This window comes from Corapipo altera, unplaced genomic scaffold (assembly GCF_003945725.1).
Source record: "Corapipo altera isolate COAL_440 unplaced genomic scaffold, ASM394572v1 22b, whole genome shotgun sequence".
Taxonomy (NCBI): domain Eukaryota; kingdom Metazoa; phylum Chordata; class Aves; order Passeriformes; family Pipridae; genus Corapipo; species Corapipo altera.
This window is the reverse complement of record NW_020884876.1, coordinates 5,342,247-5,369,314: the sequence shown is the minus strand read 5'-3', so window position 1 is coordinate 5,369,314 and position 27,068 is coordinate 5,342,247. Positions and strand designations below refer to the sequence as shown.

At 40.3% G+C, this 27,068-nt stretch overlaps 1 protein-coding gene across 10 annotated transcripts in view; it reads left to right on the top strand.

Moving 5' to 3' along the window:
• Window positions 1–27,068, top strand: part of MTUS1 (microtubule associated scaffold protein 1) — a 135,480-nt gene that overhangs the window by 95,600 nt on the left and 12,812 nt on the right. For 8 of the 10 annotated variants that reach the window (XM_027635667.1, XM_027635668.1, XM_027635664.1 and 5 more), the window contains 2 exons: window positions 7,289–7,506; window positions 20,356–20,422. In XM_027635667.1, coding sequence (XP_027491468.1) covers window positions 7,289–7,506; window positions 20,356–20,422 — 285 coding nt within the window. Of the gene's footprint in view, window positions 1–3,171; window positions 3,677–7,288; window positions 7,507–19,358; window positions 19,540–20,355; window positions 20,423–27,068 lie in introns of those variants that run through there. The other 2 variants (XM_027635669.1, XM_027635673.1) reach the window with 2 other exon arrangements.

Below are 27,068 nucleotides of genomic sequence, written 5' to 3'. Positions count from 1 at the left end.
CTATATGTAACAGGTATTCTGTTCTGTAGCCCTCTCTAGTTTTTATCCTCTATTTTCATTGTTAATTTGGTCTTTCTCCTTAGTTCTCAAACTCTTGGAAAGCTGAGTGGGATGTTTTTGTTTGTGGGGTGGTTGTTTGGGGGTTTTTTGGGGGGAGGGTGTTTATTTTGGTTTGGTTTTTGTTTTGTTCCATTTTTTTTCTTTCATTGGGGGAATATGTTCAGTTACCAATTACAATTGGTTGTAAACCAGAATTTTTGAAAAAGGGAAAAGTCAATATATAGATGCAACTAGATGCTTCCTCTTTCATGTTTGGGAAATGAAACTATCCTGGTTGCTGTTTTAAGTCTGACCTCAGTCCTAGTTATACTAACTGGTCAGCCTCACAGAACATGAAACCACCCTGAAGGTCAAAGTAATGGATTTTTTTCTATGATTTACTGTAAGGTTTGTGTAAATTATTTTGTTTAATATTTCAAATGTGCTGTGTTACTTAACACTGTAAAGTGTAACTGTTTACTGTGATTTAGTGAATTTTTGTCCTGACGTCAAAACTATGTGTCATGCTTTTTTCAGATGTTTTAAATTCATGGATTTTACTCCTATAATACTAGAACTATGAAAATAGGGATGTTTGCTGCTAGGTAATTGTGTAAAAGATTTCTGTAATGTGAAAGAAATACCTTAAAAACAAAATAAAAGACCCCTCAAAAAAACCCCAAACATATCCTGGATTTTATTTAAATAAGGCCTTTTTTGTTTTGCTCAAATCACCATATTCCTTAGGATCAATCAGACACTTAGTTTAAGTGAGGAACATACTAAACACATGGATTACATTCTGGGTAGAATTAATGTATTCATATAAAGTAAGAGACCAGTTTCCGAGGACAGCTTTTCTTCAGTATATTACATTCTAGCAGAGAACACTTTGCAATTGGAGTGGGTGCACACACATGTAGAAAGGAGGCTGCAGCTTTTGGATCTGGTGATGCTGGACAGGAATGACAATTGCAGCACCTAATTAGTCACCTGAGCTTCGTCAGGCAGGCTTTCAAAGTAGCTTATGGACAAAGGCTTCCCTCAAGCACTCATTGTCCTCCCAGTTAGGATTCTGCTCTGGGTTGTTGTCTGGAGGAGCCTGTTCCTCTACAAAGGGACCAGGGGTATCAGTTGTAGACTCTCTTCTTTTCCCAAAAGCTTTTTTTGTTTGATTGGTTGGTTTTTTGGGGTTTTTTTTGGTTGTTTGTTTTTTTTTTAAACTTTGCTGAAATCACTCTTGTGTGCACTCTTCATGGAATTATACGTTTAAAATCACCAGAAGATCAAACTTAGGCAGGATGGCCCTTGGAGCTATTTCTCTTCATATTAGCACAGGATCCATGTTACTTGCCTAAAGCAGGTCAAAGATGATATCTGGATTCAGACTTCAGATTGGGCTTCTGCAGCTTGTGTACTAGTCTTTAGTGGTGACCGTGTGAATAATAATTCTTAGAAGCTCTCAGGATAGCAATCCAGCAAGGAATGGTGCAAGGGAGCGGAGAGGGGAAGAAACTACACCTGTGATCTGTAGCTGTGCTGGGAAATCCCATCAGAAAGCCCATGTCTGGCTTTCTGGCACATGATATAGAGAGTCAGAAAAAAGCTCCACCATCGTGTCCACCAGGGGCTGTGATAACCACTGTGATAGCAAAACACTTGGCAAATACCTGTAAGCTGTGAGGTGCTCTATGTGGAGGGTGCATCTCTGATACCTTCCTGGTCCCATGAGTATGCCTGGACTAGCGTGGGAGGCAAACTGGCAAGTGAGCAGTTAAACTTTCACTGAAGGCAAGACTCCCCAGATTGGCTTTGTGACCGGCAGCACTGTGGTGATTTGGAAATCCTGCATCTGTACACGCATGGGCTATTGGCATTCTTAGTGATGCTTCCCAGCCCAAAACAATGCTATTGGGGTTATTGCAGTTTCTGATGGATAGGTCTCTGCTCTGGGGCATCTATGGGATCATCACTGTCTCTGAAAGCATTCTGGAATCATGACAAGGCCAAAGAGTGGTGTAGTTGTTCTCCTGAGTTCCAGATTGTGTGCTCCTCTGACTCCCGTTCTCCTGGGTGTTGTGCCAAATACTTACTCACCTCTTAGAAAGCAGAGGCTGATGCCTTCTGTAGACCAAGACCTACATGGTCATTTTTTCTGAACTCAGTCCAGTAACTGGGTAATTGAATTGCTGTGTAACAAAACAGCTAACAGCCTGGTGTATTAATCTACCTGTTTTTACATGGAACCTAGACCTATTAAGAGTTCTGTGCTTAAAAGTAAAAAGTCTTAGCTTTTACAGAGAAGAGTTAACACTCAGACCTGGTAGATAAAAGGCTTGGCCTTCTTAATCTGCCAAAAATATCTTGTTAGTCAGTTTTCCCATATTGCTCTGGTAGCTCTTTATTGTTTTTGAACCTACAAGGCTTCCTCCGGATCTGAGTTCTTCCAGGGATTGCTAAGAGAGTATTGCTAGCTGTGTGAATAAGGAGGGCACTCAGTAGAAGTGCGGCAATGTCAAACGTGTCCACAGATGTACTCTGAACACTCGCTGCAAACATTAGCAGAAGGACAGGTGCATAATCACCTTGTTGAATATATAATTGAAATAAGTATGTACTGTTGAACTGTTTGGCTTTCAGCTCCTGCAGGCAATTCGGGCTCTCTTTGAGCCTTTGTGTCGGAAAGGAAGGGCCAGTGTGTTCTTGCAGAGTGTTTGGCTGCATTGCAACAAACCTGGTTACTGATGCCCAGGCGTACTTTGATTGATGCAGAGATGAAATGACTTTTGGGAGTGGCTTTTGGGGTGACGTCCCACATACAGTGATGTCAGCAAAAGATTTTAAAAAATTCAGGTGTGGCATAATCTGCCAATTAAACTGATTAGTGCTCTGGCTGAGTCCTGAGAAGGAGCTCTGACTACAGCCGTGCTTGTTGAAGGCTTTTATTTAGTGCCTTTGGCTCGCTTGTATGAGACTTTTTACCTAGTACCTTCACTGCAGCATGCTGTAGATTGCAGTAGGATACCGTACCAGGGCTATGTGCTAGCTCTCTTGCTATCAGGGGAAATCAGCTACCAGCTCACAAATGTCCCTGACCACTTGGAAGCTGTGACAGTGGAAGAGGTCCTGCGACTCCCGGGAATCGGGATGGAGTGCATTGCTGCTCTGTTGGCAGAAGTGAAAGCTAGCCAGGAAGCGATGCAGGCTGGACAGAAGGAATTAAAGCACGATGTGGAAACATCTCAGAAGGAAATCAGAACAGTGTTAGCATTGCAAAGGAGCCAGCAACAGGTGAAGGAAGATCTCAAAGCAGAGATGAAGTCCAGTCACTTGGATATAAGAACTGTGCTTGAGGAAATTCAGCGAGTAAGAGAAGAAATGGAAGCTCGGTTAAATACTCAGGCTGACCTGGTCTTACTGATCAAAGAAGTGAGCACTAATTTAACGTGTGTAGACAAGGCTTTCCAGAAAATGGAGGAGAGGCAGAAAGTTTTTACCAGCCTGCACCTTCCCACAAGAGAAAATGTTGAGCAAGGATTTTTCTTTGAAAAATGCTTACACCAGACACACATTGGTTTTGAAAATCCTGTGGAAGCTAACAGTTTGGATGAGGAATCTGAAAAGAAGGTGCTTGGGGGTAAGACAATTACGACTGCAAGTGTGGAAAGAGAAGTGAGGTTGTTTCCACTTGTGCTTGTCCAGAAGCTTGTTTAGGCTATTTGGAATGCTTTTAGGAAATGTAATTTTTTTAGAAATTGAATGTCTTGCTTAAAATGATTTCTAGTTAGTGTAGACATTTAGTACATAGACCTTCCTAGTACATGATAAGCAAAGGAAGGCTTTGATTTGGTTCTGCAAACCAAAAAAGCACGTGATAGATTTTTCATCTGGTAATCCAGCAACAGTGCACAAGATAGGGAGGCTCAGGAAACCAGCAGTACCTGAGGTAGCCAGCCAGACAAATACTACGTTAAGTACAGGACAGAGCCCCAGCACTTAAATGTAACTTTATGGAACACACCCTGGGTACTGAAAGTTGAGTATTTCTTGCTGTTATATGGCTATTAACCACAGAAGGTGTGTGTGGGAAACAGTTTACTTTATGGAAAAGCTTGGAATGGGTTTAATTTAACTCCCCAGTGAGTTGGACTTGGCTGCTGTGCCATCCATGTAGTGACTGTAGAGGGAGTGAGAGGATTTGTGGACCTTTTCCAAGGTCTAGATCAAATCTATGAATGGTTCAGTGATCAAACGGCTTAGTCTTTACAAAATCACTTTTAAATTTTTTCTTCTTTCCTGGTATGAAGAAGGGTAGGACCTTAGATGGCAATTCTGTTCGGTTACTGTGCTATGTGCGGTGAATCTGCATTGTGAATCTGATTTCTAGTCTTCAGAAATGGAGCTTTTCAACTAGATTGGATACAGTGGTTTTGAGCTTGTTGGAGAGGAATCCAGAACCTAATTTATGGATGGAATTTGTTCTGTTTTACAAGTCTGACTGTATAAAGGTGGCAGGTAAAGAGGCCAAAGTGAGAAGGACTTGGGCTGGTAACCAATACTGTCGTTGATGTTGTGGTATCAATAATCAGACTCATGATGCTTTTGTTTTGATGAAAGTATGGCCTTTGTTCTGACACCACAGCATGCTTTCTATACAAATCTGGAAACGATCTGTCATTGCCCAGAGGTATGTAGGCCATAAATAAGCATTGGAGTGTCGGTAGTGTTAATCTGTAAAGGCAGTTCATGCTAAAGGGGGTTTATGCTTTTCAGCATTTGAAGTGGCTGTGTGTAGCACACATCTATGATAAAAATTGCCAGCAGGAATGTCACTGAATTTCACTTCATGCATGTTTTTTTGTTTAGCTTTTTTTTAGTATAGTATCGAGGGCTGGCTTGCTTGAATGCTTGAATGAGCTTCTAGGAAAATACTTGTTGGTCTGGGCAGCACGATAAAAGCAGTGGTATGAAACTGATATAATGATAAAGGCTGACTGAACTCTGGATCCAGGGGATATCTGGAGTCTTTTGTCATTTGTGGTTAGCTGGTGTATCACTGTATTTAAATGAAATATCTTTGTCAGGTAACTGTGTGATGTAATTTTTTCCCAGAGTAAAAATTATCTGCAGACATTTGTTCAGGTTTAATGCAGCTCTGTCAGGGTCCTAAAAATTGATGTAAAACTCATTTAAAATATTTAACTAAATTTTGACATTCACTAAATTCAGTGTATCAGTGAATTTACCTAATACTCTTAAATCAAGATGATTGCTCTGGTTCTCTGTCATAAGTGGAGCATTCAGGAGGGGAGGTGGAATATATGAGAGAGTAGGAGTATGTAAGCCGGTAGGGAAGGGAAGAGCTGACTGTATGTGTTTATTGTCTAGTCCCTGCTCCTTTTTTTTTCTCCCTCTCTCCTTGATTGTTGTCTCGTGATTTTTCAAGGAGCTTCAGAAGGTAACCAGTATTTTCCTACATGTAATACTGTCCATAAGATTGCTGAAAATTTGATACAGTTGTTCTCAAATGTGAACTGTCATTCATGTAAAGATGTCTACTCAAAGAACATTGTTATATCTGAACTGTGAGAAAAGAAGTGGTCACATTAGTTAAAATGGTGGTAAAAAGAAGATAGCTAGAACTGGCAGCCAAGCTTTAGCATTTGTTGTACAAATTTGTATTTTGATTTAGGTTATGTTGATGCACCTTTTAACAGCTCTGCTATTAAACTGCAAGATGATATGTTTCTAATTGAAAATATACCCTTAAACAGTCTGCATCTCTGAGCAGAAGTGTAGGGAAGTCTCCAAGAATACCAAGGGCATTTGAATATGATAAAGCAATATGCTGCCAATTCTCTGACTAGCAGAAAATCTTGCCCAGAGAGGATTTATTTGGAGAATTAACAGACTCAGGAGGCACTTTATACCCAGCTCAATAAGAAAGACACAGAGAACATTAGTATTTTGAACAGGAATCTTGTTTTCAAAGGCTTTGAAAAGAAATGGAGGCTGTGGGAGACTGATGTATTAATGCAATAGTTGATGTGGCAGTTGGACTCACATTAACTGAGAATCAAAGCTTTTGTCATTAACACTGTCTCCAGTTGTGAAATTGAACCTTACACTGCTGGGACTATTCTAAAGTCACTTGACAACCTTCAAACCAGGTGATTGGGCTGTAGAAAGGACTGCCTCTAGTTGGTTAGTTTGTCCCATTTTTCTGCATGTTCTGACTTTTTTTTTCTCCAGATCTCACCTCTCAGGTTTTTTCACTTTATCGTGAAGAAATCTTGTTAAGTTGAAACTATACAAAGTAATCTGCTTAGATGTCTTCATTAAATTGCCAAGGGATATTTATCTATTGCATCACCCTTTTATTTCAAAAGTGTTTGTTCATTCCCTTTGTGATCAAACGGGGAAGACTGGCCCTATCTGCACAGCAGTTCTGTACTCCCTTTCCAGTCTGAAGGCAGCAGAGAAACCTATAACCTACACAGTGTTTACGAGTCAAGTGCTGGATTATGTAATGTGGCTTCCTCTGACATGAGATGATTGTGTACTGCGAAAGAATTGAGGTTGCCACATAACTACGAATATTAAATCAACAATGTAATTTCTGGACTGTGAATATATATTGAAATATATTACATTTTAGAGCCTTTTTAAAGTCTTATCCTTGTGACTGAAATTGCTGGCACTAAGAAATGCTGCAAGACCTCTAGTTAATAAGCTCAGATCTGAACTGCATAGAGGGGAGTTTTTACAAATAAAATTTTAAAAGGAAAAAAATAACAAAGTAAATGTAGAAAAAATGATTTTTGTATTCAGCAGTGTTTTAAAGTGCAGGAAATATGAAATCTGTGTTGCAAATGAAAGTGGACAATTCTTATGTTAGAAGTAAGTTAGTGGATAGGTAGGATGACAGAGATCTTGCATTTTCTAAAAATATTTGTTCAAAGCACAGTGAAAAGAAAAAGAGCGTGTTGAAAAGTATACCACAGAGTACATGAAGGTGAAGAAAAAGTGCAAAACATTGTATCCAAGGTTATGGTGCCAGAAGTTAACCTGGCAGATGATAGTGCCTGCTCTGCAGTGCTACTGAAATAACCCTTTCTCCTAGTTAGTATTTCAGAAAGTGTTTGTAAGAATTTATAACTACTTCCTTTTGCACCTGTCCTTTTAAGTTTTGGTGAGATTTCAACATAAAATGCTTATTGATTAGTTGTTGTTGTTGTTGTTGTTTTAGTTGACAAGGGCAAGCAGCGGAGTCCCAAGAGCTCATGCATACAGACTCAAGGCTCCACAGATGCACGTTCACCTGGCACAAAAGCAGCAGAGTTGACACAGTACAAAACAAAATGTGAAACTCAAAGTGGAATCATCCTGCAGCTGAAAAAATTCCTGGCATCCAGTAACCAGAAGTTTGAAGCATTAACTGTTGTCATCCAGCACCTGCAGTCTGAGGTAAAAACTCACAACTCATCAATTTTGGCTTTAATTTTTTGAACTCTTCTCAACAAGGGCTTCAGAAAATATTAATATACCAATACCTAAAATCTGTGCTTCCATTCCAGTGGTTTCTGTTTTCTTCTAGAGGTGATGCTCCTGGCATCAGTTGGATAGGAAAAAATGAAAATCCTGACACTGGGCTTTATGGCCTCTTTGCAGCTTCATATGGTTTTTAGAAGAGAAGTTTGTAGTCAAAGAGTCCTTCAGGATTGAGTAGCTTTCCAAGTATGTACTTCAAGTTCTGCCCTTGTAGGAAAGATTAGTTTCAACATGTTATCTGCATGACCTTGCTTTGTTATCTGACATTGGATGGAAGAGTATGTAAGGGGTAAATACTTTTTTGAGCTACTCAGAATAAAGTCTGAGTTGTTACGGTTTTGTTTATTGTTGGTGGTGTCTTAAAATTATCCTGCATTGTTGGTGGTGTCTTAAAATTATCGGTACTTCATTAAAAAAATACAGAAATGCACCTGGAATTACAGAGTGGAATAATCTGATGTGGTTTAATTTTTATTTGTTCTAATCTGTTTGAAATACTTAATAACGTAATCACTTTGATACTACAATAGAAACTGTTGGTCTGGTTTGAAAACTTTTGAAGAAAAAAAAAATCTGAAGTTAAGGAAATGATAACATTATGAATTTACACTGCACAGCTAATGCAGGCTTTAATAGCAGTTTCTCCTGTATTTATAACTAATGTTCCAAGATTGGTGTCAATTTAATTTCAGCTGTTCCAATATGAAGTGACTTTCCAGTGTGGTATGCAAAAGAGCACTGGGTTGTCTTAGTACGCTGCCAGAAACGTAACATTCTCTTCTTGTGGGATAATATCTGCTTGCTTTCATTTAATCTAAAAGTGCTGCATTTAACTCCCAAGTCTGGTTCAACTCTAAAAGCAGTGGCTCTTAGCCAGTTTTCTGAGATTGGTTTGGCTGGTTTTTTAAAACTCTTGATTGGAAGACCTTTCTCTGATAAGGAACTAGTTTAAGATCTTCAAAGCAATTTGATACATGATTTTTGGATGCCTGTCATCTAACACGATATTGTGAAATTTATATGTGAAATTGTCACTGCTAAACTTCTGTGCAATCTTCTAATTACTGTATAATAAGCACACTGATTTTTTTGGTAACTTTTATAATTAAATGTCTTGGCCTAGTTTTTTCTCTCAAATATTTGTATTGCAACATTTTAAAGTTCACAAATACTTTATATGTGTTATGTTTAGTGAGAAGAAGCCTGTCATACAAACTTGCTTCTTCCAGGCTGTTTTACAGGTTGCTTAGCCTAAATGTGATTATTTTTTTTTAGTTTTTTTTTTTTTTTTAAAGAATAATGGGGTTTTTAATTAAAGAAAATGTGGTGTTGAAGATGGAGGGAAGAGAGAACTGCATGGAGGAGACTAGTAAATTTGCTCCTTGTTCCTCTTTGTTAGTCTTTTGCAGACGGAAAGAAAAATTATTTCTGTCAAACTGTATAAAATTAAGTATCTTGGACAGTTAAGTCTGAGCACATGAAATTAATATGATATATACCAGTAATTGGTATTGAGATTGCTCTCTCCTTTCCTGGGATAAGACAATACTTGCTGAAGAGTCACTGTTTTATTCTTGTGTACATACTATAGGGATGAGAAGGACTCTTCTGCTGTGGTGGTGTAAGGAATACTCAGAATCTGTTAGTTAGCTGGGCAAAACATCTGAAAGATTTCTATGTTTTAGGGAACACTGTGAAGAGTTGTTTTGGTTTTGTTTGTTGGTTTGGATTTTTTCCTTTAGAGTGAGATGTGGAGTCTGGTACAGCTAACTTAATCTCAGTTGGCCATATGATTATTTTTCTGAAGTATCTCTTGAGGACCCCTTTGATGTAGCTTTCAAACTCTTCGGATAAACTCAGGGAGAAACCTAAAGTTAGGTTTGAGTTCATGAGGCGGGGTCTCGTAGGTTAACTACTGCAGAGCCAACCTAAAAAAAGTTTCAGCTTTTCTGGTTTTCAAAAAAAATAAAAATCATGCTTAGCTGATTACATGAGGAACAAAGCTGTGCTTCCTTTCTTCCCACTAGAGCAAGTGGGAAGAAGTGAAGTGACACAATGCAGTGTAAACCTAAGAAACAGCTCTGGAACCAGAGGAAGGACCTGCTCTTGACTTCTGTGGTGCTGGTCGGTCCCTACAAAAGACCAGTTCAGCTTGCAGAAAGCTAAACCAGCCAAAGAAAGCATTTCTTTGCCAGGTTGTGATGTGGACTGTCCTAATGTGTGGTCAGAGCTGGTGCAAGGGTGAGATGGGGTGAAGGACTGGACTGGCCAAACAGAGAAAGAGCTGGAGTGAGCAATTGGAGTACTTTGAGGCTGGGCAGCTCAGCCCAAGCCTCTTGGCAAAATCTGCTCTGGCCTCTCCTGCTTTCCCTCCAAAGCTGAAGTTCCTGGAAGTTGATTCAGCTGCTAGATGTGTTTGGTTTACTTTTGTGTTTGTGGTTTTTTTTTTTCCCAAGAGTTCCTAATGCCATTTCTGCACAAAAGTTTCAAGTTGCTTCTTATGAGCTCATTTGAAGTGGAATATAGCTATGAATGAAATCAGGACTTGCTTGCAATGACTTCTCAGAAACGCAGCCAGCCTGTTTGGAGTGAAGTTGAGAGGGTACTGTCAAATGGTTAAATGGGATTGAGCAATGCTGCTGTGGTGTTTCTAGCTAAGCAGGAATCTCTGGCAAAACACTGCCTGAGCTCAAACCTGTTTGTTGCAAGGGTTACCTTGCAGCTGTCAATAGTAACACCTGCCTCTGATAAAACCTTCACACCTGAGCTGTCAAGTGTTTCTTTGGGGAGGGGGTGGGTTTCTTTACTTAACTACCTTCACCAAGTCTCTTCTGAAAAAAATCATAAAAACCTGATTTCTGCCTCAGAGGAGCTGTTGTTGCACTGGGTTAATGCTAGATGGAAACTCTCTTGGCATCCAAAATGCTTGATGGCAATGAACGGTGTGGCTGATGAGAACACCGAGTTTTTCCATCGTTGGACAGCTCTGTATGTGCTGGCAGTGATATACACGTGTCAAACTGTGGGCTAATCATTAAAAAAGCAAGTTTAGTCTTTCTAGACTACTGCTCTTCCCCTGGTCCACTGGCAATTCCTGTGACTTCATGACTATCTTCCTGTTTTTTAAATTCAAACAAGAAAGGAAAAGTGGCAGTACAGAGGAAATGGTGAAATTGGCCATTTACAATAAGTGCATGAAGTGCCAAGAAAGCTGTTTTCTGTTAACCTTTAACTGCACTGAGCTCTGAAATTTGCACCACTGCATTTGAGTTGATCTTTTAACTTCCCCAAGTATTCATTTTGCTTAATAATTTTGAATTTATTTCTTGTCCCTTCAGTAACAGATGCATTCCCCGAGTCATTAAATGTATGGTTAGCATGTCGGTGGTAAGTCAGGCTGGGGATGCCTGCAGCTCTGCTGTCTCTTCTCTTATCCTCGTGTATGCACAGGCTTCTTTGGGAAGCCAGTTCAGGCATCTAGTTTGGGAAGGGGGAAAAGAAATTATTATGGATCTAGCTTTATAGGTCTGTCCATGTCCAAAGTGTTATGGGTATGTCCCGTATGTGGCTCACTGCAGGAAGGAGTGGGAGTGAAGACCCACCAGTGCTGGGGTGGGAACGTGTACCTGAGAGGTCTGCAGCTGTGCCTAGGAGCCACATGCTCCCTTGGGAAGTTAAAAAAAAAGAAAAGATCACCAGCTAATGAGGCTGAGGCTGTGGCAGCTCCTGCCTGAGCCTCTACTTCTTGCTTCCTGAGGGGTGCTCAGCCCCTCTCCCTGCCTCAGGGCTGCCCCCCACAAGGCTGTTTGAGTCCTGCAGCAGGGGTGTTTGAACCTCCAACTCACTGCTGTGTATAGACTCTTACATCTTCAGGGGTGGAGGGTGTTTGTTTTAGCAGTGTGGTAGTAGCTTGGTTTTAAATACGGTTTTAAATTTGTCTGAGAGATTCAGCCTTCAAGTGAAAAGGTAATGTACAGTTAGAATTACTTGAATGGCTTTGTAACTGTTCAAAGCATGAATTGACAGATACTTCCCTTTAATCCTCTCATTTTAGTGTATAAACTGCCACATTCAGAACTACTCAAGCTGTTTAAAAATTTTAGATGGTAAAATGTTTATTATAAACACCCATTTTTATTCTTCTAGTTTAATAAACAATTCTAAGCATTTCAAGAACTTTTAACAGATTCTGCTATAGAAATGAGCTTCAAATTTGTGTTTGTGCCACAGGATACTACAGAGATGAACAGAAAACTAATTTCGGTGTTCAGCTTCTCTTGGTACGGTTATGGGAAGACTGGTATTTACAGTGGAAACTTGGGAATGTCTGTGATGTCATCTTCAAGAAGTTTCCTTCATAAAGGAAAAGGCATTTTGAGAGGCTATAAAGCCTTGACTACAATATGTGGATAACTCTAATTGTGAGTGTGACACAGGAAACAACATGAGCAATGTGCTAGAAATTGTGTGGCTGACACAGGCTTCAGTATTTCTAGCAGGAAATAGAAATTAACTATTAGTATATGACCTGCTGTAACTGGCATTTCCTGACAAGTGCATGACTGTAAGAGTCAAGATACTAGTTTCCTTGGGAACTTCTTAGCACTTTAAAGAGTTTTATTTCCATTTTGGAATACATAAACACATGTATCAGAAATACTTGTTCTGGCCTTTGTGATTGTTCAGCAGAAAATGTTTATATTTATCAAACGAAAAATGCATATGCTGCTTAAGGAGCAGAAGTATACATTGCATCACTAAACCCCAAACCATTTATAGTAAAAGGAAGAGTTTTTGAACAATTGTATCTTTTGACCTGTAAGTCCAAAATATATTGGCAGACCTGTTGTTTATTTAGATTTGCTGTCTTTGAGTTCAGTCTGTACTTTTGATTTTCTAGAACCTAACATCAAACTTGGCCAGTTTTCGTTAGAATTTTCATCCCAAGTGTATTTCTGCTCTTTAAATCTGGCTTCCCAAAATATGGACATAACTTTTTCCAAGAGATAATAAGGATATTTAATTCAGATAATTTTTATGTTTCTTTATATTAAAAAAGAAAAATCACATAGAAGTCAAGATATAATGTCTTGAATTTGAAGAATGCAAGTATTTTCTGTTCAGTGACAGAGGTATTTGAGTAATAATACAGTAGCTTCCCTTTGTAGAGCAAACCTAGGCTCTGGCAGCTTGCATCTGACAGGTTGGAAAGCAAGGAAGCTTGAGATGATTCTCAAGGCTCCTATAAGATGGTGTGAATGAACAAGAATATTTTTGGCAACAGACTGAAGATTTGTGTGCTCTAACATCCAGAAAAACATTTTAATCCATTAATTACTGTGAAACTAGGCTCTGATGGAGACAACTTTTTAGAGGACGCCTCAGTTAAGCAATTTATTTGGTACACCTGGGTGTTCAGAATGGACTACAGCTGGAGAGAATTGGGAGTCCTGTCCTATAGTTACTCATAGCAAAAGATGTCTTGGGAAAAGACACCTTTGATTGAAACAAACTTGGTGTTTCAGGCCATCAGTGTTGCTTTTGACAAAGCAGCTGATTTTCATGACTACCTTGTTATTTTTTCTAATGATCTTTTGTTCAAGAAGATGCAGAATTAATGACAGTAGCAAACTAGAGGTGCTATTACAAAATATAAGGGAGCAGTTAATGGAAGAAAGAAAATAACATCTTTCCATCTTGTTTCCCTCTTTTGATCTGTACTACTGTTTCAAGTGAAATTCTAAACAGCCGTAAAAATGGAATGACATGAAAAAAATAATGTAATATTATGTTCAAGCATTGGTTCTCATAACATTTCTAATAACTTTATAGTGGTAATTACAGTTTTATAGACATGAGAACTTAAGCTGTGACAGTATAACTTGCCAAAGTTGCATGGTATCTGATGGAGACTGTCCAACTCAGATGAGCTGGACTGAGACAGAAAACTTTAGAAAATACTGAGAAATAAGTAGTTGCTTAGATAAGGTAAACTTACTTTTTACGAGATCATGAGTTTTACAGGGAAGGAAGGAGTCATTCTGTGTGACAAGTGAGAACTAATATTAGAGTTCAGAAGCCCTGTAAAGTAGAAACCAGGCAGTTACAGAGAAGTTAAATAGCCTGTATTAATACATCAGGACCTAACTCTGCAAGGTGAAGGTGGACATCACTTCTAAATGGGAAAACAGAGATCCCTATGAGCCTAATAATTCCACGTAATGCCTGTAAAAGCATGAAGAGCCCACAAGTAAATCCATGTTAAATACATAGTGACTCATGGGAATCCTGTTTGACTGGTTCTGTGCTTTGGTGTTTCACACACTAAACGTCGGGGAAAAAACCATCTGATTCTCCATAAAGGTACCTAGCAAATAAAAGACATAAAATATTAGAAATTACTGTGAGTCTCTGTCAGCTAATCACATAAGTGTTGTTTCTGAGTCTTAATTCTGTTTGAAGTAGTAAGTCAAGGTGAAAACTGATCGCTTATTTCACTTAGTAAGAAGGCGGTGCGTTACACAAACGAGGCCAAGAGTAAATTAGAAGTAGTCCTTTCACTCTATATTTATTGACTGGAGATGGTTAATGACCTTTTCATTTTATCACAGTAATAGTCTGCTGTTCCTTTCAAAAATACACATGGAGCAGAGTGTAAATCCTGTTTATTGTGCTACTTTGTTGGCTCATTTCTTTAGCTTGCTTTTGCACCGAGTGATGCAGGAGAAATGACTTCTCAAGGGGGATTGAGGTGAGGTAGGAAGGAGGTGAGTTTAAAAGAAACTAATTTCTAAAATTGCTGATTTCTAATTAGAAGATTTATTTAGAGGATTGGGTTTTGCCAGGGAAGAAGGAACAGGGACTGGTAGAAATTCTGTGGTATAAGGACCAGAATCATCAAGGCAAATGTCATACTGCAAAGCGGATATGAATGGCCCTTTTGTTACCTCTTGATAATTACCTCCAGGCTGTAGCTGATGTCACATGAGTGACTGGAGTTTATGCAAAGGTATGACTCAATTTCTACATTACAGCCAATGATGATCACCATCTTTTCATGACTGGTGCTGCACAAAGATGGAGTAGATTCTAATTTCTAATGCTTTGTCCCCAAGAGGAGTATCTCCTCGAATGAGGAAGACTCATCCTGTTGACAGCTGAGACTGTACCAGTATTAATAATATATAAATTATGATCTTTTTCAACCTAAGCTCATCTCTTGTAAGGTCTAAACATACATGTTACAGAAGTGCTTGCAATTTTATAATTCATTAAAACTAATTTATTATGTTTTTAGATGCTCAGCATTTCTCTCTTTAGTTTAAGAGTAAGTGCTTGTGGTTTAGTTTGACAGCAAATGGCTTGCAAAAACCAGGCTTTCTTTTCCCAAAATAAAATTAATTTGGCCCTATATATGACAATAAAACACACATAAGTGCTTCCATTCTTTGCACTGATTTGTTCTGTGCGCTCCGAACAAATTTTATTTAGTCTGTTCTAATAAAATGCCTTTAAAAAAAATCACAGTGCTTTTATATTTAACACTTAATTTTCTACTCCTGTAAGTTTTGAGTCTTGAAATTACTTGTTTGCAAAGTTTTGTATTGCTGATGAAAATTAGAAGGCTGATCTACAGCTTTCCCAGTCAGAGATGTTTCCACCTGCCAGTTATGCCAGTGACGGGTACAGTTGCTGCCCTTTGCCTGGGCCTTGTGGCTGCCTGTCCATGTGCTGCAGGCTGCTTGGGACCAGCATTGTCCCTTTCTCTGCCTTCTCTGGGCAGGCATCACGTTGCATCCCAGCATTAAGAGATGTGCATTCCAGTGTAGTTACTATATGTTTGCGTCATGGGAAAAGTCCACAACACGATCTGATTCCCTGAGATGTTTCACAGACTAGAAGTGAGTTGTTTCTTCCTTTGCAATGTACTAGTGCGTTGCAGTTTTTGGTTGCAGCAGTCCACAATGCTTCTTCTGAATCTGTTAATGGGGTGGACTAGGCAACTGTGGCAGGTAGTTTATCACGTTGATACCAGTGTGACATAGCTGCTTGAAATTTAAAAAGAAAACAACTCCTTATATTTTGGTATACAAATGTGAACTTTTCAGTGTTTGTTCTTTTGAATTTTTTCCTTCTTTAGTACAGCTCCAAAACAGTACATATTTCATTTCCCAAAGGAGTGTGCTTGTTTAAAATGGGAACTATGATGTGTGGATAATTACTACCAGATGGGCGGTGTTAGCTTATTTGGACACACATACTCGAAATCCGTTTTCTGCCATGGTTTGCTCTTTTATATTGAGTAATTGTTGGAGGACTTGCAGTTCTTAACATGGAGGAAAAACTTGCAAAAGGTAATTAGGACTTTCTGGCCAGGCACAGCCTATCTGTGGCTCTCAAAGCCTTGATTTGCAGGCAGAGCATGGGGCTTCCACACCACTGCCACTCCACCTGCCCAACAGTAGGAGTGTGCAGAGAAACCTGAAATCAGTAGTCTGACTAGTTGCACATCCTCTCAAGGAAATAAAGTTGCGTGTTTGCTATAAAACTGTGTGCTCCTCTGCCAAGGAACTGTGGGATGGTTGAGGAATGCCCACTTATTCCAGCTTGAGAACTGCTCAGAACGTGACATCTTGGAGGTATGTTTTTTCTGTCTTATGTGGAGATTTTTTTATAGGTACATAGCCAGGAAGGCTGGGTGCTTGGTACAAATATCTCTTTTGTTCATTCTGGAATATGAGCTTTTGTAGAGCTTCCTGCTTTTAAAGCAGAATGATGGAAACTGTTCAGACAATGATGTGTCCTCACCCTTGTTTGTATCTAAAATGACCCTAGGCTGGTCTGTTTGAATCTCAAGCTGTAGCAAAAACAGCTGGTTGCCAGGAAAAATGCTCTTAAGCCTGTAATTGGGCTGCATAACTGCCAACAAAACAAACATGAATGACAAATTTCATAATTTATTCCGTTCCTGAATTGGTAACTTTTGTCATCTTGAAACTGTCATGTTCTTTAACATCCTACCTTGGACTTCATCTTTTTCAAAAATGTTGTAACAGAGCATATCACACCCTCACAAGTGTCCTTGCTATGGGGCACACATCGCGCTGAAACTTGCTTGTCAAATTTTCAAAACGTGAAGGATTTTTAACTGGCTAATCTTTCACGTAACAAGAAATGTCCAAGTCTTCTTTATATACTGAGAGCTCTTCTGTAGCATCCAATAGCAGAGATGCATTGTCTGATATTGCCTGTGGCAAACCTTTTATCCTCAAGCTCTGTTCTTGTTCCTTCCTATAGCTTCCATGTTATAGCAGGGAAAACATTTTGGTTAGAGCTCAACCTACAACAGATTCTTTTTAAAGAAGAAAAATAGGTACCAAGTAATCTACCTTATCTTGGCCTAAATTCATAAATTGTACTGGAAACAATTGTAAATGAGTATGAAGACCCTTCTTGAGTCTCGGACAACTAATTGAGAATGATCCGTATTGCCAGATTTATCTGGATAACAGTGCCAAAATTGCTTGATCCTGTATGCTTCCACTTGGTTCTGCTCTTTCGATTTCCAGTATTGATTTTTCTACTAGAATCTTACTGAACATAAACTAGCAGGTTACTGGATATTCCAGCTCAAAGCACATGCACACTTTTCTTTAAATTAAATTCTGAAGACAGGCCCTAACTGGACTATTCAAGTGCTTTTGGTATTTTACTGCACTTAGATTTCAGGTTTGGGAAACTTTCATGTTTTCTTAGGGAAACCTTATACCTGGAGCTTCAGTTCTCTCAGAACTTAGATAAAAGTGTGCTAGATTAACTGCTAGTCAGTCTGACTACTTCATGGGGCTGCTTAGCAACTTAGTCTTATTTTAGGCTGGCAGTCTCTATGGCTAGCTTTTTCTGAATGTATTCTTTAACAGGAGGTGATGATACATGTCTGTCTGGATTTCTTGGATTTATGAAACTATGAATGGGCAAGCTAAAGATTGAGGCAACAGGTTAAACACCACCAGTAAAAACCAAGAAACATTAAAAAAAATCTACTAAAGCAACGTTAGTGTATTTTATATTGAGTTTTTAGTCTCGGCCTCTTGTTAGTCCTTAGTATATTCTGATCTCACATGCCCTTTTCTCATCAAATTTCTTTAACTAAAAGCAAATGCAAAATGTGTGGACCATGAAGAAGACCCTTTGGAAACACTAAACAAGAAAGACCCTTTCCAAAGGGTCTGCAGCGTGGTCCAGTCATTAGGGAAGATGTGATATGTTTTACTAACAGTGTGGGCAGGAAGAAAGCAGGTTCAAGGATGATGACTGAGAATTAGAAGAAAGAATGAATATGCAAACCAAGGGGAGGGGACACTAAAGGAAAAAAAATCGCCTATGTGTGTTTGTACATACTTCAGTAGTAGACTAAGTTACTGCAAAAGCTTTGGAAAATCCCATCAGCATGAAAATAAGTGCTTTGGTAGTTAACTTGACTATAGATCCACTACATGGCTGTGTCCCAGCATGTAAGGATGCAGCATTCACGTTTTCATCATGAGATGCTGTGTCCATAGTGGGAACACAGGTGTTAAGCTGGAGTGAGATGACTCATCTCTCCTTTTTGAGCAGAGAAGCAGGGAAGACCAGGGTGAGTCCTTTCAATAACTGAGCTCTCTGGTATCCTGAGATTTACCATCGAGAGCTAGGTGTGGTTTTCAATCATAGCCCACTGCCACTGTAAAAAGCCTCTAAGTGCTTAATATAAAATTGCAGCACAGCTACTTAATAGCCCTACTAATGTGTCAGTGTCCAAATAACTGTTAAGACTGCTTAAACTGAGTAATTGAAAGGGAATCTTTCCCATACAAGATAAAAAATATAAATATTTTTAGTAAAGGCCTGGTTGGTTCTTCTAACCAGCCTTTACAGCTGCAGAATAATAATATAATTAATAATAAAACTTACAGCAAATGAGAGTGTGTAGCATAAAAATTACTCATTTTGATTAGTCTTCTGTCAGACCTTAATACATGACTGGTTTCTGGGTGCTCATTCTTTGTAGTTTTTCTTAAGAATGGCGTATTCTGCTGCTTTATTTGTTCTGCAGGCATGCAGTGAGTATTCCCTGCCTCCAGAACAGGGTGCTCTTAAGACAGTAAGTAGCCTGTGGTCAGGTTGCAGTGAGAGTGACCAAGAGGAAACGGGAATCTGTTGTAAAGACGAGGTTTTTCCTGGGGAAAAGCGGGTGCAGGTGTGGCCCTACCAGTCTGTGAGCTCCTCTGGTGTGGTCAATTGTGGACAAGTCTGTGTGATTTTTGGGCCAGTGTTTGGGGGGTGTTGCCCCCCCCTCTTTTTTTTGCCTTTTTTTTTTCTTTTTTTCTTGCCCCTAATGTATCCTAGCTAAAAGAAAAGTATATAAAATGAGTTTCAAGCTCTTTGCACGCACAGGGCCTATGAACATAAGCGTGGGCATTGACAGCAGCAAAGTCGCTGTATCTGTGGGTCTCCCGTTCGGCTCAGGCCTCCTGTGGCTTATTTGTGCATCAGCAAATTAGGTGTGAAAGCAGCGTATAGCAAGCTCGAAAGGCCTGCGGAGAAGGACAGTGTTCTTTCTCTCTGTGATCCCGGCTGCCGCTGGAGCAAGCGGAGATCGATCGATCTAATAATGTCTGGGCTCGCCTTTCATAAAAGAAGGGCTGTGGCTTTAAGTAATCGCTGGCTGCCTGTGCCAATTGCAGAAGCTGCAGTATCTGCCGCTGTCGGGAGCGACCGGCGCGGCAGCAGGATAACCTGCGGAGGCAAGGTCCAGCCTGCGGCTCGGCCAGACCTGCTCGGCTTGGCGGTGCCGCCGCCCGCCGTCGCCGATGAGGGCCGGGGGGCCGAGCGGGGGGCTGCCGGCGCGGGAAGATGGGCTGCTCTAGCAGCAGGCTGTGCCTCTATTCTCAGTGTGCTGCAGCAAGGGTAATGAGTGTTTGTTTCACAGCTTTGCCGACGGCAGGGAGCAAGGTGAAGCACCCTGCCAGGAGGACGCGTGGACCTTGTCACCCCCACGCCGTGGCCATGGGTGTGGGGTGGCGGTGCCGAGCCTTGGAGCAGCCCTGCCGTGGCTGTGCCTGTGCCGCTCCCTGGGCTGCAGGTCTGGGGGCACAGGGGCCTGACCGGCCACCTTCCCTGGCCGAGGCACAGCTCCCGGGAAAAGGAGAGAGATGGGTGCTTCTGCTTTGTTATGATCTGTTCACAGATTCCTTACGGTTCTCTCTGTGTAAGAAACACTGTCTATCTTAACATTAAGAACTGTGAGCAGAAGGGTGGGTTGTATTCAACTTTGAACAGGGCTGTGCCTTTCCTTCATGGGAGAGTGAGTGTTTAGCAAAGTTTTTGGTTTTGTGTTTGAGTAAGCTTAAGATAAATATTTAATGCATGCCTCTTTCACTTATACACTGTACTTCTGTGCCCTTCACAGCTATCAGTTGATTTGTTCTGGAGGCTTGTGTTGCTACACCCACCATAAAATATGTAATTAATTGCTGCAAAGTAGGATTTTAATTGCAGTGTTATCCTGGAAAAAGCTTTTCTTTGTTTTAAAGTATAACTTCCTTAACAACAGAAGAACATCTGTATATATTGTAACAGATGAACTGTTATCGTGATTCATATCATGGCTTCTTGTTCCTGCCTCTTGTTTTCCTGCAGAACACATGTAAGTTAATTGTTGGAAGGTGCCCCGCTCAGATCACTGGTAACCAAATGTTTGCATTTGTTTGTTTTTCTCTGCAGAGGGAGGAAGCACTGAAACAGCGTAAAGAGTTATCTCAAGAACTAGTTAACCTTCGAGGAGAACTAGGTAAGAATTTATTTTTGTATTTTTCATTAGAACAAAAATGAAGCAAAACAGAAAGACAGATGCCCTGGTATTGTAATGACAGTCATTTAATTCCCTGACTGAATTCCACTCAGAAGCTTTAAGCACTGTGGAGCCCTGACAGCGTGACCCCAGGTTCACTGAATTCCTGGCACTGATCTGACTGCGCCTAGCGGGGCCTCCTTGCAAAACATGCATCTGATGACCCAAGCACTCGCTTTTTAAAAATGGGAGGATGGCTGACAGCATGTATACTTCTGCTTGATCCCTAACTTGTTTGTATGCTGTCTTCTAGAGATTTGCTGGCAAAACGTTCATAAACCTGTAAAATATACTGCACAAAATCTGCATTTTCGCTGTAGTGACTTGAAGGTGGATGAGTGTAAAATTAAGGAAATGCTTTCAGGCTGATGAGATTAAGTCTTTGAACTCATCTGGTGGACAGCTATAATATGAAATTGAGCTATAATGTGCAGGGGCTGGTTTAGCCAACTTTGAAGCTTGATTTAACTGCATTTAACTCAAAACCAGATCATTTTGTGAAGTGTAAAAAGTAATTGGATTGAAAATGATAGCACTTGAAAGTAAAGATAGTGTTCTGTAAAAACACACTTCTGTTATCATGAGGCCTCTTTAAAAAATAATTAAAAAAAGCTTTGAAACCAGAAGTAATACATGTGGAGCAGTTTCGGATACGACATTGATGGAGAAGTTGGAAACACTTCTTTTCACATGCTTTGAAAGTTGAGCATTGTCTCAGCCAAACAAGTGTGAGTGTAGGTCTCGTTAGATGTGAGTGGTGCGTTTAATGTTCAGATTTAATTTTTAGCACTGATTAATAAGGCAGAGGTTCCCTGGTAAGTGCTCAGAGTTGGAAGTGCAGTGGGGAGGGAGTGGTTGCCCTGTCTCCCCAGCTGAAGCAACAGAGCACAGCTTCTCCACTTGCCACTGTTCCTGTCATCCAGTTTAGAAGGTTATGTTAAAATGCAGCTTTCTAAGAGCTTTATTTGTTGTTGCATAAAGCTGCAAGTGTGTGAACTGAGGCAGTATCACAAGCAGAGAAAGACTTGTAGTCTAAGTAGGTAGGTGAGAGTACCAAAGACACTGCAGAAATATGTAGTGTTTCCTTTCTCAGAACCTTAGTACTAAAAACCTGAGGCTTTTCTAGAGCTTGGTGCTGTCTGGCATCTGTCAGGCTGCAGCTTTTTTTTAATCTTCCTGCTGATATGAAGCACCTGGACTGCAGTTTTGCTGTTGTTCCAGGCAGGTCTCTGTAGGGGCTGGCTTTGAAAGAGCCTGGCCTTCCTCTGCCTTTGCATCTCTCTCCCTGGGCAGCTGTGTGCCCAGCCATGCAATGAGCTAGCTGCCTGGGGACCTAAGCCAGCTGAAATCAGTGGCTTGAAGTGCTATTTTGCCAAAGCTGCCTGGCCTGGCTCAGCATGTGCCTGAAGGAGCACTAGTGCTGGAGCAGAGAAGGGGGAAGGAGCAGGAGGGTGAAGGGCGGTGTCCCCCATCAGCTGCAGCCAGCACTTCTGCTACCCTAAACTGCCAACAGAACTAGAGTTTTAGTGTGGAAATGGGCTTCTTACATCACTACGAAGTTGTGTTATAAACATTATAAACTAGGTGGGTTTTCTTACTGTACTTAGCATGACTTTCTGAGCAAACCCATTTGTTTACCTCATTGTGAAAATGACTTCAGAAGGATTGCTATCGGAGCAAGAAGATCTCTTCCGTAGGCTTGCATTTTCAATATTATCTTTCCTTTATCAATCTAGGTACTATGTTTATCACTTACCTGGAAAGGGAAAATTTAGCTTAAATGGATGGACCGAAAGCTACTTTTACCCATTACCATTTTTGGGGGCTTTGGCAGAAGTTGAGCTACCTTTCTGCTTTGATTAACAGCCTGCTGAACTCATTCATGGAACTCCCGTTGCAAGAATGAATATGCCATTCAGTAGGTTGATAACTAGAAAAAAAACTTCAAATATAACTGTGCCTGATGGATCTGTGACACTCAAGTGCACAGAGCTCTCTGACAGGGATGCTGCTGGATGGAATCATCAGCTGGTCCCCTCACAGAGATGATTTTCCTGGGTCAGTTCTGCAGGAACATCTGAATGGCAGCCTCGGGCTCGCTTCCCTTTGTAAGGTTTCCAGATCATGGTTTCAGTGAAGCATTTATCTTCGTGCAGCTCCTTTGTCTTAACCACGTCACACGTCTAGCCTGTCTGTACTGCTCTCCTCAGCATGTAAAGGGAGTGGATTTAATTACAGAAATGAAAAATTACATAGGTCTTCAAATTTATGTAGCTTTAAAAATAACTGGGTTTGAGTTTTGTGGGTTTTTTTAAGTTAAATTATTCATTTGTTGACAAGGTGTGAGAAAGGTACTCTTGTAACAGTAGCTTTAGCTGAAAATAATCAGCTTAAATACACACCTGCTAATCAGCTTTCTATTGACACTGTTAAATGGCTATAGCTGAACTTAACATTTCCATAGGCTGTTTTGACTGTGAATTTTGATTCACAGTAGGATCTAGGCATAGGTTGTCTCAGACAGTGCAGTTTTAATCTTATTTGGTGATGTGGACATGTTCCCTGGAGTCCCAGCTCCATATTTTTAATGCCTGTTGGTTTGCGCTTTGGGGACAGTCTCAGAAGAGGAACCTGGTGTGCCCAGCTCAGTGTACTCAATGCCCTGCATGTTGCCAAGTTTAAGAGGAACATGAAGGCCCCTGCAGCTTGTACCCTCCACAGTTTGGATTCATCAGTTTCTTGCTTTGAAGTTTAATTGTGCACACTCCCAAGCTCCTGGATTTACCTTGTAAAACCAATTTGGCTTGCTGTCAGATGGTCTGTTTTGCTGGGTTATTCCATATGACCCTTTCTACCAAAATACCTTTGTTTAATGACTTGAATATACATTACCATCCCAGAATGGGCCTTTGGCAGTGACCATGGGGCTGTGCTGACCATAGGGCAGATGGTTACCAGACAGTGCTCTCTGCTCTCACTGGCTGGAAATGCATGCAAGGATTAGCAATGATAAGTATTTGGGATGGGCTTTTCCAAAGGCAGTCCAGATTCATTAACAATTGGGTTCTGAACTTGGGTTTCCTTAAAACCTCCAGCTACAAAGACTAAACTTCGTGGTTTGAATGTAAACGCCTTAGTTCTGGGAGCCTGGAGCAGGTAGGGATGTCCTGCTTGTCACCTGTTTCCCTTCTGAAGAAGCAAGCTAAGTGTATAAATTATTTCTAGTTCCTTGTTTAATTACGTAAGTAGAAATTGCAAGAGCCGCGTATTTCTTGAGAGGTACGAAACTACTCCTAAATTAATTGCTCTCCAAATTGTTTCAGAGCCTCTTTGCAACCATGCTGAGTGTGATCCAGCTCAGTCCTGCTACAAAACAGCAGGTGCAAAGCTGACTCAGCCTGTGCCCGTCTTGGCCCTTTGAAAATTGCCATTCGTGATCCTTTCTCTGTGGCCTGGAGCAGCCCGAGTGTACCCTGTACAGCCAGACAGATGCTGATCTCCTCTCTCTCCCCTCCAGTTGCTGCATTGAAATTGATGAACTATTTTTTTCAAAATACCTTCATACTCTCTTTTTGTTAATAATAAATTATCTTCAGAATGCTTTGGAGGTTCAGATGGAAGAGACTATTGTGTTTTACAGACAGGTGGAGTGAATGTGATTTGTTTTTCAGGGTAAGGTGATTCTTAAAAATACTTAATAAATAATTCTTTCCATTATTTGAGGCTGGGCCTAACTTGCCACGTCATACACTTGCTTGCTGACACTTGTAGCGTTTGCAGCATTGGGGGTGGGAACTTACTTCCTGATAAGTGAATGCTTCACATATTTATTCAATCATACCTACTTAAATGTAGCTTACAGCAGGCTTTTTTGGTCTACTTGCCTCATCTCAAGTTGTCCAAGAACAAAAATGCAAAATGTGGCTTAATGTCCTGTATTGTTAGCCTCATTATAGAAGTAACACCAAGAGAAACTTGGTCAGAAACTTGAAAGCTTGTTTGGGTAGAATTTTCTATATTGAGAATCTGCCAAAAGCATAAATTAGTTATTAGATATATTTAAAAATATATTTTGTACGGAGAAGAAAATGAGCTTCTGTGACTACAGTAGACTTTATGGTCAAGTGAACATACATCTTGCAGTCTGAAATACAACATTCGAGCAATGAAGTGTTAGTGCAGTGTAATGTCACGTAATGCTAAATACTTGGGGGTTTTTGTGGTAATTACCCCCCTTTTCACATCCTCTCATCTATTAAAATGCTGCCAGCTTACTGTCCTAGTGAACTCAGTTTCAAAATTGCATTCATAAATCATAACTAGGACAGCGAGTGACTTGGACAATTTTATGAAGATAACTGTTTGTTACAAACAATTTAATTCAGGGTTCAAAATTAAAAATCCAGTATATTTTATCCTCTTAGCATTAGGTTGTGGTGACTTTTAGGGGAATGTAAAGTGAAAAATGTTTTATCTAAGCAGTTTAGCCATAAGGACTGAATTGCATGATGAATGGTTTATAATTAGAAAAAAAAAAATTGACAGGAGATACTGCACGATTGTAAGGTTTTACCTCCTGGCTACTTCTAGTGGAAACATGAAATACATTTTTTGGGGATATGAAGGCAACTTTTGTAGTCCTCTGCTTCAGCTGGAGCTAGCGTTGATGTGGTTTGGATCTGCTGCCGTTTGCACTATTGCAGGGAGTTGCCATGTGCCTGGTTCTCCACGGTTCTCTCTTGCAGGCATTTGCTTTATGATTTTGGCATGTAAAAAGCTTCACAATGAAATACCCAAGATGCAAGTGGCCATTGTTAACTACTACAGATGAGTGTGTCAAAACCAGCATTTTTGCTCTGAAGATATGCTCTTACCAAATCTCAGAAACTTCCTGTGGTTCCCAAAAGTCGTGGTTCTGTCCAAAAGAACCAGGCTCTTCATTTCTAACAAACAGTTTTAAGAAGCCTAAAAAACTAGAATAATCTTGCTCCATGAGAGAGAGAGACTGTTGTATGGTTGGGAGGAGAGGCTGAAACAAAGGGGGGGGGGGAGGGGAATATTTATGGCTCCGCTATTTGAATAAAGAAGTAAATATTGCTTCTGGCTGCCAAGTACAGCATTCCATATGCTCTATCCTTAAAGCTTGAAACGGTTTAGTGTTACAGGTAAGATTGAACAGACCATGAACAAATGGATAGTGCATCTTTTCATCTCTGTGGCTTGATTTTTATCTGAAATACTGTTGAACCACTTGTTCCCTGTTGACTTTTTTTGCTTGAGGTTTGTGGTCTGATGTGTGGCATAATGAAGATGTGGAATTGCAGAGGAAAGCACTTTTAAGAAGGGAAAGGAAGCACAGTAGTAGTATACAAAAGTGCTGAAGTATGCCCTTCAGGTGTCTCTGAAGTGGCTGAGAAGTTGAAATGGAGATTTGTGTGTGTATGCTACTGGAAAAGCACGTGTTCCAGTTACAAATTTTTGTTTAAAGTTAAGCATCAATTCAATGAGAAGATTCTTAAGTTGAGTAGCCGTCCAGTTTGATTAGTCAGGACTTGTGCAGTGTCTCCTTCCAGTGGATAGATGGCCAAACTAAGCAATTAGGGACAGATCATGAAAAAGGTAACTTTCTTAAAAGAAGGCAGAACACAGTCATAAAATACGTGATTCATTCTGGAGATGGATAGGGCTGTGCAAAATATTTGCTGCAGACACTTCAGTCTCAAGTATTGAGACAAAGTTTGGTTTATGGGACTTCTCATAATTTCAGATTAACAATTCGTTAGTTGGTGCTCTTGCTGAAGCTTCATGCTTCACATGCTAAGTTTCTTGCCACCACCATGGTACTGGGAGCTCACTGGTTGTTTAGTAGTTCTGCTCCTTGTTTGGATGGCAGAGATTCACATCAGGCTTGCAATCCGCAAGGAAGCATTGCAGCCTCCAGCTTTGTGGAGGCCAGACATTACCTTTAAGGTAACAACATTTAACTGCCAGTGTAAGTTTTAAAAGTTTTTGTTTGCCTTTGTAACATTAGTCTTCTCATAAATCTGAATTGCAAACTGCCTGAAGGGGAACTGATGCATCTATTTTCTTTGACAAAGGTGTGGTTTGCTATTTGATTTTTTTCTGAAGTGCTTTGCATCATCTGAAGCTCCATGTGCTGACATTTAAAGATAAGGCAACGACAGGCAGCACATTCTTTTAACTAAATGGAGGCAAATGAATAGCTCTGACCTTGCAAATAAAGAATTTAATGCTTGCTCTTTCCTCTGTTGCTTTTAAACGAAGTGGATCATGTGAACCATTTTGCTACAGTTACCTTAACTGAGGCATGCAAGTTGCCTGCCTCTCAGCTGTGCCCTTACTCTTGTTATAGAAGGTCAGATCCATGTGCATGTGTTTGGCTCTATAGTGTCTCGGTTTGGCTTGCTGCCTGGTTCTTTGCATTATAAAGTGATGTCCCCTAACAGTGATGTTTTCTCTTCCCCAAAAACATGACAATGCAGTGCATATATATTCAATAACTTTATGCCAAGGCAATGTTATAGAAGTGTAAATGCTAATTTTTCCTTTCCCCCCCCCCCCCCCC